Below are 15,273 nucleotides of genomic sequence, written 5' to 3' on the forward strand. Positions count from 1 at the left end.
GCCAATTTATCCTCCTACAAAACCCCTCCAACGGCGGGAGAGGGGTGGTGGGGGGGAGGAATGTTGTGGCAGCTTTCCATTATGACAACCTGTCCTCTTGGGCTTGCCAGAAGCCACCGCCATGGTATACATAAACCCAGAAGTGAATCTGGGACAGCATCAAAGCAAACATAACGTTGAATGTGCAGAGTTATCACACACTTGCTGCATGATGTAGGATATGTTTCTACTAGGCTGTTCCCTCTGCAGACTGGATCACAGCAGCTTATCACAGCCACAAGCTTAGTGCGCTTTATTGTGGGAAAGATGCAGGAATCATGGGAGGCAAACCCAAAACAATCTGTAACTTTTGGTAACATATTAGAGAGCAGTAGCCAAGATTTGAAGCAGGTGGCTAGCCCAAGATATTTAAGTGATCTGTGGCCTGATTTTCAGAGGTGCTCAGTAACTGCATCTCCCACAGAGATGAGGTGCTCAGCAGCTTTGAAAACCAGCCAGCGTGTGCTTAGTTGTCCATAACTGTGCACGTTCCTGAGAAGCATGGACAGATTAAAGTTGGACCTGGACAAAGCTGGTGGGACATAAAAACAAACCTGACTTAGCAGAGGCTGAATATCCTACCGCCAAGACCTGGAGTTGAACTGCAGAGCTGAGACCCTTAGCCTCAGGAAAAGACGAAGTGAGCTGCCCTTTAAAATGTAGGCTTTTTAAATAAAGGGAATGTCAAGATAAGTCCTGAGATATTGTTTCAAAGGGGACTGATCCCCTTCTAGCGTACCATGCCGACCAATCTAACCAATGCAACCCTCCTAGCCAGAGGAAGGAATACCAGGGAGCATGAAGAAGGGCAGGAGCAAAGAAGCAGCCCCAGAAGGAAAAGACGTCTATTTGTTAAAAATCCTCATGACACAAAATGACAAACATCCCACAAGATCTCTAGTGAGGATGCTGCCAGGCCAGCTTTATTCTTCCTGTTCCAGTGCTAATCACTGAAGGAGCTCAGGAGGTGGGGCCAAGGGGCAGAAATTCAAATACCCTGTCTCTGCTCCTACTTCGTAAGACTTCACATTTCTGCAATCAGCTACTGTAGACCCTTGAAACAGTCAGACCTTCTTGATCCCTTGTTCATAACATGTCCCTTGCCAGCAGCAGATTTTAGGCCAAGAAATCCAGACTTGGAATCCAGGAATTCATTGAAACCAGTCTGCACATTTCATTTTAACATGGGATTCAAAATTAACATTATAACTTTAGACTAACAAGCTAATGGCTGCATCTAAGGCACTGGCTTTCATAAAGATGCCTTAAAATTAGTTGATACTTCAGTACATTTCCCTAATGCTAATTTCTCATACTAACTGATAAACATATCACTATTTCACTCATACTAGTCCCACTACACATTTTCTGCTTCCTATAGCCATTGAATGTAGCTCTCGATTCCTCAGGCTTCACAACAGAAAGCTGTTCTTCTTCCAAAAAGGAAATTGCAGCAGACTCAATTAACACCCTTCAAATGATCTCTGTTGATTTATAACCGTACCTGTCGATAACTACAAGAGGACCTTAGCTCAGCAGCTCCACTCCGCTTATCTCAAAAATAGTTGCCAACTAGAACCAAATGAAAATGATCAAGTGTATTTCCCCTGAGAATTTCAAGAACTGGCCCTTACATGAACAAACCAAGAGGCTCTGGCATGGGAGAACTCAACTGCTCTTATTTTAAACACAAACAAAAAGTGAACAAGATAAAGACAGGGACAGGAAGAAAAATGATGGAATCCAGGAATTTCCCCTTTATCTTGCAATTATAACTCAAGAGCAAATGACAAATGGACCTACTGAGTGTTTAGAGAGTTTCCAGTAAAAGAGCTTTCTCCACTTCCACAATGACATAAAACCCAGCTTTCAATAGGTAAGATTCAGGTTAATTTCACCTAAACATTTACTATAAGAACTCTATTCAGATGTATTCCAGAGCAGATGAGTTATCTCCCTTCCTGTTGAAATAACACAGAGGAGGAAATACAGCATGTAAAAAGCAGATGCTTTAATTTTAGCAGCCTATTCAAAAACATTTTTCATTCAAGATCTCTGCTGCCAAGGGCCTCTGAGCTCATGCTAGCATTTAAGCTGGCGCACAGGTACTTTACCTGAAATGCCTGCCGAGAAGTTCTTTAAAGATGGTCTTTTTACCACAGTGTAGGACTCCCCGACCACAAACACTTTATACAGCACAGCGTTGTGATTGATGAAGCTCTGAATCACGCAGGGGGGCTGGATGGCCTTCAGGCCTTCCTGGTTGAATATGATTGCCATCTGAAACACAAAATGCAAACACAGTTCTTCACAAGGATTTGGGCTTTCATTTATTTCACGTTTTTCTGTTGTCTGGCTGAAACATGTGATGTGGGGGAAAATCTATCCAGGGATAATAACCAAGTGCAAATCCCTTCTCAGCAGCTAGCTTCTCTTTTATTACATTTACTGCTAAAATAAGCCTAAATCCCTGAGGGTGTTATCAGCGTGGCTTTCAGTTGCACACATTATCATTTTAAATTAAGATTCTTTTTAACATGTACAAGGGCATTTTATCTTTGTTAGTTATGCAACAATCCCAATTTGATTTTTAATTTAAAATCAATAAAATATCTGAGTGACAGAACCTGGAAAATACCCATCAGATTATGCAGGAAGTCCGAGATATGAAGAAATAGATGTATTAGGTCATCCTGACCCTCTTTGCCAATGAAAGTTGTTCCTTACAGTTGTTTTTTAATGGGTTGGTTCGGTTCAGGTTTAAATCTCCCAAGCAACTGGGGTTTCTGCCCCTTCAGTGAGAGATTCTTTCAGAGTCAACCGCCCTCACTATTGGAAAATGCTCAGCCAACATTTGCCTTGGCTCGGTTTCATCCCATCACGCCAAGCGTAGAGCCCCCTTACATGAATGACACAGGGACTGGAAGAAATATGCCACAGAGAAAGTAATTTAGGGGCTCAACGATGAACAGCGGCTGGCTCAAACCTAGCCCATGTAAGATGGAAGTGATGCTGATGGGTAAAAGGAAACACTCTGAAGAGGCAGCAGAATCCACATCACATAATACACAGTTCCGTGCTTGGGCACCCTGATTAAGTCACTGACCAGAAATGCTTATTCACTCCTTTAATTAGCTCGAAGGCTATGCCCTCTCTTTGTGGGCAAAGACCCGGGTGCAGTGATCCATGATCTTGTCACTTTGAAGAGGGACTACTAGTTTTCCTATTGAGTTCAAATTGGTCCAGGATAATGCCCAGAGAGTTTAAGTGATTTGTCCTAGGTCACAATGGCAGAGTTCAGAATACAGCTTATGAGCTCTGACTCTGAATCCCTCTCAAAGATAGCCATTTCTCTCCATAAATTCTGACTCTTTTCTTGCTTTCTACAATTAGCTGGATCTCAGCAAAGTCAGGATAACCGGAGGGATTTTACAAATTGCATACCATGGAACACTTTCTATCTCTTCTATGTGTACCTGTCAATTTGATTTATGTTGTACTCTTAGTTTGTGGGGCTTTTTCTAAATTCATGTTCGCTTTCTAGTTTGTTCCTGTATAATAAGATGATAAATATTTCAACAAAAAGTCATACTTTTAGTCAAATAAGCAATGGGATGACTATACATTTATGACTAAAGGGCCAAGAACATGTTTGTCTCTATCTAGCTGTTTATTATTCTGTTCTCTTCTATATCGGGCACACCATATGAGATCACATAATTTTCTGCACGCGTACACAATCAGGAGATTCTCTAACATTTTCTGAGTGCAAGTTAGTGCATGTAGCCAATGCCTATTTCAAACTGATTTTTTTTATTCTATCATTATTCTACGAGATGCTATCTTTTTGGCAGCACATATCCAATATGCACATGCTAATAACCTGTGTAAGTAGGCTTCTGTAACTAAGTTCGATGGGGTCTCTAGGCACAACCCCAATACTGTACAGAGAAGTTAAGCATCTTGCCTAAGGCCACAGAGAGGACAACTGAACTACAGTTACTTGCTTCCAGTCCTGTGCTCAAGGCACTGGACATGCTGCTTTCACACCAGGAGCTTTCAACAAACACAACATTCCATGTTTCTCAAGCAGTCATTCTTCACATGTGGCTCTTACAGGATAGATTGTCGTCTATCAGACAAATGAGCCCTAATACTACCCCTGGGAACATGGCAACTTCAAGAATGGTTCTCCTCCAGAGGGACTGAAGTGTCATGCAGGACCTCAGGCATCGCTGAGGACACCAACCTGTGCACCAATAATCAGCTCCCATGAAAAGCCACAGCAGTACAACTCTATTTGAGCATCACATCTTGCAGATGCTGGGGTTCGAGCAGAAAACTTAAATAAGTACTTTTCATGAGAACTGCAAAGAGGGGCTCATCACAGCAATGAATGTCCACGCTAACTCATTAGGCACTGAAAGCTTTGTAAAAAGAAAAGGAGTACTTGTGGCACCTTAGAGACTAACCAATTTATTTGAGCATGAGCTTTCGTGAGCTACAGCTCACTTCATCGGATGCATGCTGTGGAAATCGCACAAGACATTTTATACACAGACACCATGAAACAATGCCTCCTCCCACCCCACTCTCCTGCTGGTAATAGCTTATCTAAAGTGATCATCAAGTTGGGCCATTTCCAGCACAAATCCAGGTTTTCTCACCCTCCGCCCTCCCACAAACAAACTCACTCTCTTGCTGGTAATAGCCCATCCAAAGTGACCACTGTCTTCACAATGCATATGATAATCAATGTGGGCCATTTCCTGCAGAAATCCAGGTTCTCTCACCCCCCTCCAAAAACCACAATTTCTGCTCAAGGGTGATAAGCCCTGTTTAAACTGAGCCCAAGTAACCTTACAAAAGGTATTTGAAGTAAGGACATGTAAGGGGGGAGGGGAAGTAGCTTGGGGGATAACAATCATTCTATTATTGCACAGTAGAGCTCCCAACCAACCCATAAGTAGTCAGGAGGGGATTACAAGTGAGGGGATAAAGCTGACTGAAGCCCCAGAGTTCTTTTACTCACCTCATGAGAGTTGGTTCCATGGGCCACTCTGGTTTTACAAACTGTGTAAATGAAAAAAAAGAAAAAAAAAAAAAGGAGAGAGCGTGTGAATAAGCGAAATGGGTCACACACAAAATCCTTTGTACTAGCTGTTCCCAACCCATATAGCAGCCCACCAGGCTAAGACCTCAGCGGTACCAGTTAGACTCGCAAGGGCTCACTGTTTCAACTCTATGTGCTGTCCATTGCCATGGAGTTTGGACTGCTCCAGACCCGTGTCTCTTAACTGCTATTCTGGAACTGGAGTTGATACACACTGGGTTAGAGCACACAGAACTCAGGAGAAGGCAGGCAGCAGTAGCACGGGGGGCTCAGCACAGAAGCTGATCATTTAGGTGGGAAGGCAGCACAAGGCACCAATTACGAAAGCCTGAAATAGCAATGCCAGTGTTCATAACTCTCGTGACTTCTTTGTGAGTCACTTGATTTCAGCCGGGGCTCAAGTCAGCCTGGCAATCATGTGAACAGCTCCAGTCCTCTTGTGCAAACCTGCTCTGAATGGCTGCCTTCCCCACTTGCCTGCTGCTTTCTGGGGAAGAGCAGCCAGCCAGGACTGCTGCATAAAGCAGGAAGAGCTGTCTCCCTCTCTTCACCAGCCCACTCCATTCTCACACGAGGGAGCAGAAAGTGCTCTCAGCAATTCAGAGCAGTTCCACTCCCTTCTTCCCTCTGCCCAGCTGTGAACAATGGGTCAGCCTGCTCCCTCCCTCCATCCCTACAACACCAGGCTTGACAAGGGGGAAAGGGAGGAACCAGCTGCTGTTACCCCCTGGACCTGGAAGAGTGGGGTGAAGAACCCAGGAGCTGCAGGAGCAGCAGAGGTTAGGCTAGAAGGGTGGAATTGATGTGATAGGCAGATGCGAGGGCAGAACTGATATGGGAGCTGGGGGTGCGGGGGGGATTGATTTGAGGGATGGGGGCAGAATTAATTGCTGTGCAGGGGATGGGAGCTCCTACAGAGAGGATTCTCTTTACCCAGTACAACTGAGAGAGTGGACAACACTAATTATCATCACACATACACACTGGGGATGGGCAGGTGGAGTTAAAAAATAATAATAAAAAGACAGACAAAACCCCCCACAATATAATCTCTCTCTAAAAGATTGCATGTTTGTTTGTTTTTTTGGTGGGGGGGGGGGGGGGAGATCTGACTTCTGGCTGTTGAACCTTGGGGTTGTCAAAATTGCAGTACGAGTGGCTGGGAACCACTGCTTTGCAGTTTGACCATCTCACTCAGTGCTGCAGAACCAGACTGCTGTTAGCCAGTCTATAATGTGAATGAAGTGGGGAGTCAAAATCATTCAATTAGCTATAGGGTGTTGCTTCACAATATAACTTCATGAGATCTGCATCTCATTTTGGGGAGAAGAGGGCAGCCAGGCAATACGACAATTGTTTTACCTTAGCACCTTACAAACAAAGTACTGCACCTTAACGGTTTGTCTACCCTGGCACTTCGTCGGCAAAACTTTTGTCTTTCAGGGGTGTTAAAAAAAAACACACACCCCTGAACAATAAAATTTTTACCAATGAAAAGCGCCAGTGTGAACAGCGCTTTGTTGGCAGGAGCGTTCTCCTGCTGACAAAGCTGCTGCTGCTCATGGGGGGTGGAAGTTTTTTGTTGGCAGGTGAGCGCTCTCCGGCAGACACACAGCAGCTACACAGCGTGCCTTTTAGCAGCACAGCTGTAGCGGCACAGCCATGTCGCTAAAAGCCTCGTTATGTAGCCATAGCCTAATACAGGGGGCTAAGACACAGAGCAGACACCACTTCTGTTCATTTTACACTGACCGTATCAAATGAGGAAAGGAATAAAAAAAAGTCTCAGTGTGGATGTCTGTTACAATGAGACAATCAGCTTCCTGCAGCTGCCTGAGGCTGCAGCCCCTCAAACCTGCCTTACACACTTTATTATTATTATATTTAATTTCCTGGCATTTAAAGGGCATATTTTCCATCTGGATTTTGGGGTAGGGGGAAAAATTATTCTCTTGAGGAAAAATAGCAAACATGGCTGGTGGGAGCAAGCTCCTGAGCAGGTTCAAGACAGCAGTATAACTGTTAGAACTATGAGCATTTCCCAGGAACATAGCGTTGTTTACCGAAGTGAGGTGTTTGAGGTAGAGAACATCTGTATGGAGCTCTTCAAAAGCTTGTGGGGAGAGACATTATTCTATACACCAACTGTTCAGTTTAACAGTGCTAATTATAGAAAGGTTCTGGTGTCCCTGACAAAGAATCATGCAGTTCTACATTGGTTACAGTGTTCTTAAAGGACGAATGTTCAGAATATACTAGGAGAAGTGATAAAAAAGCCTGTTTACATACTGAATGGGAATGCTAGTCCATTCTTCTCTATGACCTGCAAGGTGTCTTCTCCACAGGCGCTTGTCAGCTCCATAAAGGGTGGTGAACAGATCCTCTCATCTGCAAGACAAAAAGAGGAGTCAAATGGAAATCTGGAGCTTTTGCCTCCCAGTTCAGGTCATTACCAGCTCTCTCCACAGTAGCTGTTTTCCTTCCTAGTTATTCCACTAAGAGATTAAAGCAGAACACTTGTAAGATCATTCATCAAACATGGATTTGGGACTCTGGGATCCTTAGAATGGATAAAGGCCCCAATTTACAGACTCTCTTTGAAGGAAACAGAAATGAAAGGACAAAATGTTCACAAGCAGCCACACAGAATCACTGCCCACTTTTGAAAATTTAGCTGCATATTACGCACCCAAGGACACAGCACAGAACAGAGCCCAAATCTTGGCTCACAAACTATTGCTTTAAGGTAAAATTCTCAAGAGTCTAAGTGACTGCATATCTTAACTCCAGGTGATCAGAACCCAGGTTAGCCTAGCCCACATATGAGCAGCCACACTGCAAAGCCAGACTTTAGTATGTCAACTTAATTGTAGCCACACTGCTGCTGTAGGACTTCTGTGGTCATATCCCACGAGTACTAGCATCGCAGTAAGCTGAGCCTCTCTAGGATTCTTTCCTAGTGAATTGTGTGAGAACTCGTCTGTCCTTCTGGGCACATGGGGGTGGGAGTTGGGGTAATGGGGGGAGAAGGCAAGGACTAGTAGTGGCAGAATTGATTAGCCTGCATCCACACTGCAAAGTTGGGGGGTTACCAGCCCAAGTGTAAGCAGCATATAGGCTTTAGCCTATAGCCCCAGATGAGTCAGGTATCCTGGGTTGAAAGCAGAGTGACCACCTTTTCAAAAGGCAAAAATGGGACACCTGCAGGAGCCCCGCTGCCTCCAAGGCTCCACCCCATTCCTCTTCTTCCCTTCGAGCCTGGGCAGCTCTTACTACTGCTCAGCTCCAGATCCTGGCCTGGCGGCAGGGCCTCAGTGGGAAGGGGAGAGGAGGAGCGGGGGTGGGGCCTCGAGGCGGGGGTTGGGGGTGCTAAGGTCCACCTCAGCCCTCGTCCCACCACTGGCAAGAGACTGGCACTGCCCCTGAGCCTTGGGCAAGCACTGAGCAGTGCCACAGGGAATCCAGGATAAAAGATGTCCTGGAATCATTCAGCCTAGGATCAGGACTTGAACTCTGCATTTCGGGGCTATCCTATCCAATTCACATCACCCGACTAGAAAGGGCCACCACACTCAGGTGAGAGGGTTGTGTGTGTGTGGATAGGAGCTAGGGACAATATGGAAGTAAGAGCCTGACTTAAGTCTGCAGTGAAGATCGACCCTTTGAGTTAAAGGTTTTGTGTGTGGATAGGAGTTGACTTAGGGGCAACACTAAGTTGTAACTTGTTAACTTTGCAGTAAAGACAAGCCCGAAGTTAAGCACTGCTAATTAGGAGGGTTTAAAAAAACAACAACTCGTAACCAAACAAAAAATGACAATAAAGAGTAGAGTTCAACGGCAATAATGAAGGCTTCATCTCTGAATATCAGCTGGAGACCAACATAGGAGGAGGAGGAGAAAGATTGTTACCAGTACATCTGTCAGAAATAATTTACATTTTTGGATCAACCAGAAATTTGGCTTGGCAGTAAGTGAAGCTAACATGTAATTATTACTATTCATCTTTGTTATTGTGATAGCTCAGAACGGCTAACCATGTTGAGGTCTCTGTCATAGGCACTGCACAAACAGAATAAAAGGACACTGTCTGTTCTCAATAACGTAGTGTCTAAAAGATGAGCATTGTAATTCTTAGTATTTACATGGCGCTTTACATCTGGACATTTCTTTACAAACATTGACTAAATTAATCCTCCTACTCCTCTGAGGATAGGTATAACCTTGCCACCAGCTTACAAATGGGAAAAATTAAGCATTAAAGCTTACAGAGAGAGTGGGCATTGGAGCTGGGATTATACCTCAGGAGTTCCTGGTTTATAGTTCTCACCATTAAACCATGCTGTTATCATAAGTTTTTGCCTGAAAAAATTAAGGGTCTATTTTCATGTAGCCTGAAAGGAGCAGATGTATAAAGAGATTGATGCTTTGAGGTCAATTTCTAAAAGTCAAAACAAAACTTCCCACACTTCAAAGCTTTCAGCTCATAGCTATGAAAACAGAAAACAGCATCCAAAAATGACAGGTACTGTAATATTTACAAGCTTCTGCCAGAGCAAAGTTTCTTTACTTGGATTAATTTGAGGAATCAGATTTAGTTTATGGACAGGTGGGAACAACTTTGGCTTTGGCTGTTTTCTCACCCATATGCTTGAAGCTCACAAATAACTCTTGCTTTCAGCGAGTATATTCAAAAGGATATAGGATTCCATCTCACTTCCTTCCATTTATTTCCCATGCTAACTAGCAATTGATATTGGTACGCTGCAATGTTCTTGCCAGTCACATGACACATGGGGAGGGGGCAAGAGAGAAGTCCTTATAATTTCTTTAACTTCAGTGCTTAAAAGAACCAGCTGGATCAACAAAGAATGAAAGAGAAAATGAAAACTGCTAGAACTTCAGAGTGGTCCTGATGCTTCTGAATTGCTGATTTGGATGACAGTAAGTCCCCCAATCCTCCCCACACCACCATCAAGGGCAGGACTCTTGCTTGCTGAATCCATTGGAGCAGACCTATAACTCAGTGGGAAAGCACTGCCCCCCACCCAAGCTTAAGATCCCAGCCTGGCCTCAAGCACAGAAAGCTACTTCTCAGAAATTAACTGCACATATTGCAGATTTTAAAAGTGGTTGTTTTTTTTTTCAATAAAATAAAATAAAATAAAAACAGCTGCTAGTCACCAATTACTGTCTTTTCTGTGGCTGCACACATGCTCCACAGCTTTCTGATGTAAGCATCCTGCTTTCTCCACCAAGCCTCCGTTATCAGAGGGAAAGCAAGCTCGGTGCAGCTGCTCAGCATCAGAACTCATGTGAGACAGTATGCAAATTTAGTGTTTGATGACTGATCTCGATCCTGATTCTCATCAGCATGAAACTGAGAGACCCAGTTATGTCATATAAGCCAAACCCTGTGTAAACAAGCACCTCAAGGTACATTTAACCCATTGTGGCAATGCATTCCAGCATCGGGCATTATTGGATGTTCTCTCTGTTTCTCAGTCAAAAAATGGTTTCCGGTTGCCACAGGAAACCACCACCAAGAGGGATAACAATGGCCATAACAAGAACTGGTCTAGAGATGAGAGCAGAGGAATGGGAGTCAGGAGTCCTGTGTTCTATTCCTGGCTCTGCCACGGACTCACTCTGTGACACTGGGGCATTATTAGTCCTATCTGTAAACAAGAGGATAATAATTATTTGCATTACTCAGAAAGGTCTACTGAGGACTAAGTAATTATGTTTTTAAAGTGCTTTGAGATCTTCTAAAAGAAGATGCCACCTCCCCAATATACACACCTACCTCACCTCTTCCAGAGCTGTGTTAGTTCTGCATGTCTAATAGAAGTAAAAAGTAGTTATGTTAAATTTAGTTTTGTCAGGAAAGTGAGTAGATATAACTCAGTACACACGGATAACAGGAGATGGTGCCACTTTTACAGTCACTTTTCAGATTAGAGCTTCACGTTAAAGTGTGATTGCCAAAGAATGTTTTTCAATGGTAGATCTGGGGAGGATTCATTGTTCACTCTCTCACAATGGCTAAATACAAAATTGCCTTAATGTACAAGTGATTTTTCTGAATTCCAGCCCTGAGCACGCAGCTTGGGATTTTAAAGTCAAAGTGGGTTCCTTCTGCCTCCCATCATGCATAAAGATTCAATTATCAGAACTATGGCTGGTCAGAAAATGATAAGTATTTGCTGCACATTTAAAAAAAAAATTCATCAAAATTTTCCATTTTTTCCCCAACAAACACCACTTGTTTTGGTGGTTTTCAAAAGCCAAACAATTTTCAGTTTTATATTTTCATCCACACGCTGGAAAATTTTAAAAGAATTGAAAATGGTTATGGAAAAAAGGCCATTTTTCATCAAAAGAAATATTCCAAGGAAAAATGTCAAGCAGTTCTGATCAGACCATAACGAAGAGCATTGGTCATCCAACAGAAATACTGACCGTTTTGAAGGACAATATAATCTTTTGTCCTCTGCTACTGAACAAATGGCAGGGTCTCAGAGCTCAGGCTCCAGCCTGCGCATGGAAGTCTACACAGCAACAAAAACAACCCTGCAGCCCAAGCCCTGAGAGCCTGAGTCGGCTGGCACAGGCCAGCCGCGGGTGTCTAGTTGCTGTGTAGACATATGTCCCATTTCCCAGCTCCATCCATGCAAGTCACCGTGGTTTATGGATGACCTACGATAACTGAAGCAAGAGGGAGCAGAGCTGTTAAATAAGGAGGGACCATTTTTAAATGTTCATTTTTCTTACTACAAAACCTAAACATTTACTGGCTCCAATATCTAAAGAATATTGTTAAGCACTAACCACTGACTGCAGGGGAACTACAATCTAGGATTCTTTTCTCCTGGAAATCCTCAGGGCTAATTTATTTATAATAATGATTAAAGAAAAGATAATAAATTCAATCCCTGATAAACAGAATTGTTAACAATATCTTTCCTCAGCATTTACTAAAACAAGGAAGTCAGTGAAGAGATCTCTTTAAAAATCGAAGGAATGCCATGATGTAAGAGACTCACTAAGTTCTTAAGCCCTGTTTTTACTCACTCTGAACTGGGCATTACAGAAGGCTCTTTTGTTTGTTTTTAGTACAATGGCAGCCTATGTCAGAGACCTGAATTTGGAAACACAACCAGGATGCCACTTGGCCAGATCAGAGAAAATGTCAACTTAAAACAAAGAAAACAAACAAAGCAAGAAAAAGAATACTGACGTGGATCAAGCCTGAGAGGCTCACCTTCACTACATCTAAAGGGGGTAGAGGGTTAGTCTTGCATCCAACCCAGTGCTGGATATAGTTTTAGAATTTTTGTCATTGCTATTTGAAACAGCACGACCATTAAATCACAGCTGAAATATCAATGTGCCTTCTTGTTCTCTCCCCCCTTTGTCCTTATTTTTCATTTTATATCTTGATATGTTTTCTGCAGCATCTGCTTTCGCTCAGACTATATTTTCTCTACTCCCCCCCCCCCCTTCCTCTTTCTCTTCAAGACTCTACTCTGACAAGGCTCCTTCCCTCCCCTACCCCATTTTTAAAATTTTGTTCTCTCTCTGTCTCTCCCCCTCCTTCTTTCCCAGTCTCTTTTCATCATCATTTCTTTTCCTTCCATTGTTCTACCCAAGGGGTTCTCAACCTGCGGTCCAATCAGCACACTGCTTCGGCCCATGTGACATCGTCAGGGCCATACAGGTAGTATATATATTGTGTGGATGGGACCCACATAACACACACAGAGCTGCATACGTGGCCCACAATGGTAAATAGGTTGAGAACCACTGCTCTACCCCCTTCCCACTTTGGTTGCAGGTCAGATGCAGGTGATAAGTGTGTTTGGGAAAGCGGGCTGCATATACCAACAGGCAGCAAGTGACGATGTAGCATTCTCTGGCTCTCTCTCTCTATGGCTCTGCTGCACCTGGAATCTGACATTCAGTTCTGGGTATCACTTTCTCAGAAAGATAGAAAAATTGGAGGTAGTTCACGTGGAAGCCAAAAAATGATCTGGGAGCTGGAGAAACTGACCTATGAAGAAAGGGTAGAAGAATAACTTGCCCAAACAACAAATAAGAGGAGTGGAGGGCGATAGAGAACCGGAGGGGTATAAACACCAAGAAGGGAATTATTTTGGGTGACATGCAAGGATACTGCTACAAGCAATGAAATGCAATTAATAAAAAAGAAAAATGTAGATTGAATATTGGTCAGGAAAATTTTTTTCTGGCAGTGAGATGTGGTGGAAGTCTCAATGCTTGGGACTATAAAAACCAAACTGGACAAAGCACCAGATGATACAACTTCTCTAACTTCTATGATCCTTAAGATTTGTGAAGCAAAGTATCAACACGTCAAAAAAAATATCAGCAGAATCCAAGTACTGCAGACATAGTATGATGGCAAAGTGGATACAGAGACACACTTTTCCAGAGAAGAATTCTGATCTCAAGTTCTTACTACCCATTCGTGTGGAGCAACTATTTCTGGAAGCTCCACGAGTGCCTCCCATCTATCATGTCTAGAAAAGTCAAGCTAGGATGAGAACAATTAACATGCCTAGGGCTATGGCTGTAGCATCTTCTGAAGCTTTCAGCTAAGTAGCTTTTAAAAGAGAAGAACAGCTTTCTACGGGGGGAACCTCCAGCAAAAACACTGAAAGCTTCATCATGACCATACAAGGTGCAACCAAGTGGCTTTATTTATCCCAATCCAAGTACAAAAAAGGATTAGTTCTCCTTCTAAAGGCCAGGGATTTCTTATCAGGGTACTGCAAAGCCTGTGACTGGAAATAATGCACTGAGACACCAACACCACTAATGCTCCGGACTCCAGCATCCAGACCCATAGTCACAACAGCCTCCCTTAAATCTTCACTGCCGAGTGATTAAAGAATAGAATAGAGAACCAGGAGACCTGTGTTCTAGTCCCAGCACCACCACTGCTTCACTGTGCAACTGGCTAAATCACTTCCCTTAGCTGTGCCTCAGATTCCCCATCTGCATATGAGGAGAATACTAACCTCACATGGGTGTTGTGAGGCTTAAGTAAAAAGGGCTCTCAAAACTCTGAGCTACTTAGATGAAAGGCACTACAGAAATGCAAATCATTATTAAGGTTATTATAGCAAATTAACACACTGCCCCATAGACAGTTTTAATCTGTGAATTTTAGCTGCCAAAAAACTAATCTCTACAGATCCACCAGAAAGACTCAATCTGTAACACAACTCTGAGAGCCAAACTGTTTATTTACACAATCCACCTTTCTGAAAGAGCTTGGTGCTGCTTATTTACCATCTTTTTTTCCTAGCTAGTTATAAAGATGGCAACAGCTTTCCTGTGAGTCTCTACATTTGGCTGTAGAGGCTGTGGGGACTGCTTTGAAGAAATAGGGTGAGTTACTTCTGTATGATAAAATACACACAATATACAGTAAAGGGAATGCTCCTGAAGTCTTGGCCTCCTTTGTAAACAGTCATTAAAATAAATAGGCAGTTTCCATAACTCAGTACCACTGGTTCAGTTTATTCACTCTCAAAGGCTCCCAAATCAAAAGTAACAATCACAAGAGATTTGTTAGAAGGAACAACAGTTCTGAATCCTCAGTCTTTACCAGAGAAAAGCCCTTCTTTAAATCGACAGAATACTTGGCCCTGTGACTTCAAGAAGCTTAAACCTGGAGTTTTCCAGTAAACTGCATTTCATTATCACTTTCACAGACTGCCACAACTGCACTCCACACCCATGGGGTTATGAAGGACGTGTAGCTATTGATCTAGTCAGTGCCACATATCGTTGTCCTAATACACCATGTGGAGGAAAGGTGAACTTCAACAAACGCTTCCCCCGCCCCTGGAGTTCACTTTCAGCTGGAAAAAAACCTAGCAGATTTCCTTTGATAGTAGCCAGTTTACTTTAGGTTGAGGGTTTCTCATTTTAAACCACCAAGGGTATGTCTACGCTGCAATTAAACACCTGTGGCTGGCCCGTCTCACAGGAGTTGGGCTGTCGGGCTTTGAACTTGCGGCGTAGACGTTCAGGCTGGGTTGGATCCTGGGCTCTAGAATTCTCCCCTTCCTGGGGTCTCAGAGCTTGGGCTC

General features: G+C 43.3%; 1 protein-coding gene across 4 annotated transcripts in view; it reads right to left on the bottom strand.

Annotated features, from left to right (window-relative positions):
- ITPK1 (inositol-tetrakisphosphate 1-kinase) overlaps positions 1-15,273 on the bottom strand; it is a 229,763-nt gene that overhangs the window by 18,850 nt on the left and 195,640 nt on the right. For all 4 annotated transcript variants that reach the window (XM_037900861.2, XM_043548511.1, XM_043548510.1 and 1 more), the window contains 3 exons: positions 7,442-7,540; positions 5,072-5,112; positions 2,154-2,319 (listed from right to left, as the gene is read on the bottom strand). In XM_037900861.2, the coding sequence (XP_037756789.1) occupies positions 2,154-2,319; positions 5,072-5,112; positions 7,442-7,540 (306 nt within the window). The remainder of the gene's footprint in view (positions 1-2,153; positions 2,320-5,071; positions 5,113-7,441; positions 7,541-15,273) is intronic.

Source organism: Chelonia mydas, chromosome 6, assembly GCF_015237465.2.
Source record: "Chelonia mydas isolate rCheMyd1 chromosome 6, rCheMyd1.pri.v2, whole genome shotgun sequence".
NCBI classification, from domain to species: domain Eukaryota; kingdom Metazoa; phylum Chordata; order Testudines; family Cheloniidae; genus Chelonia; species Chelonia mydas.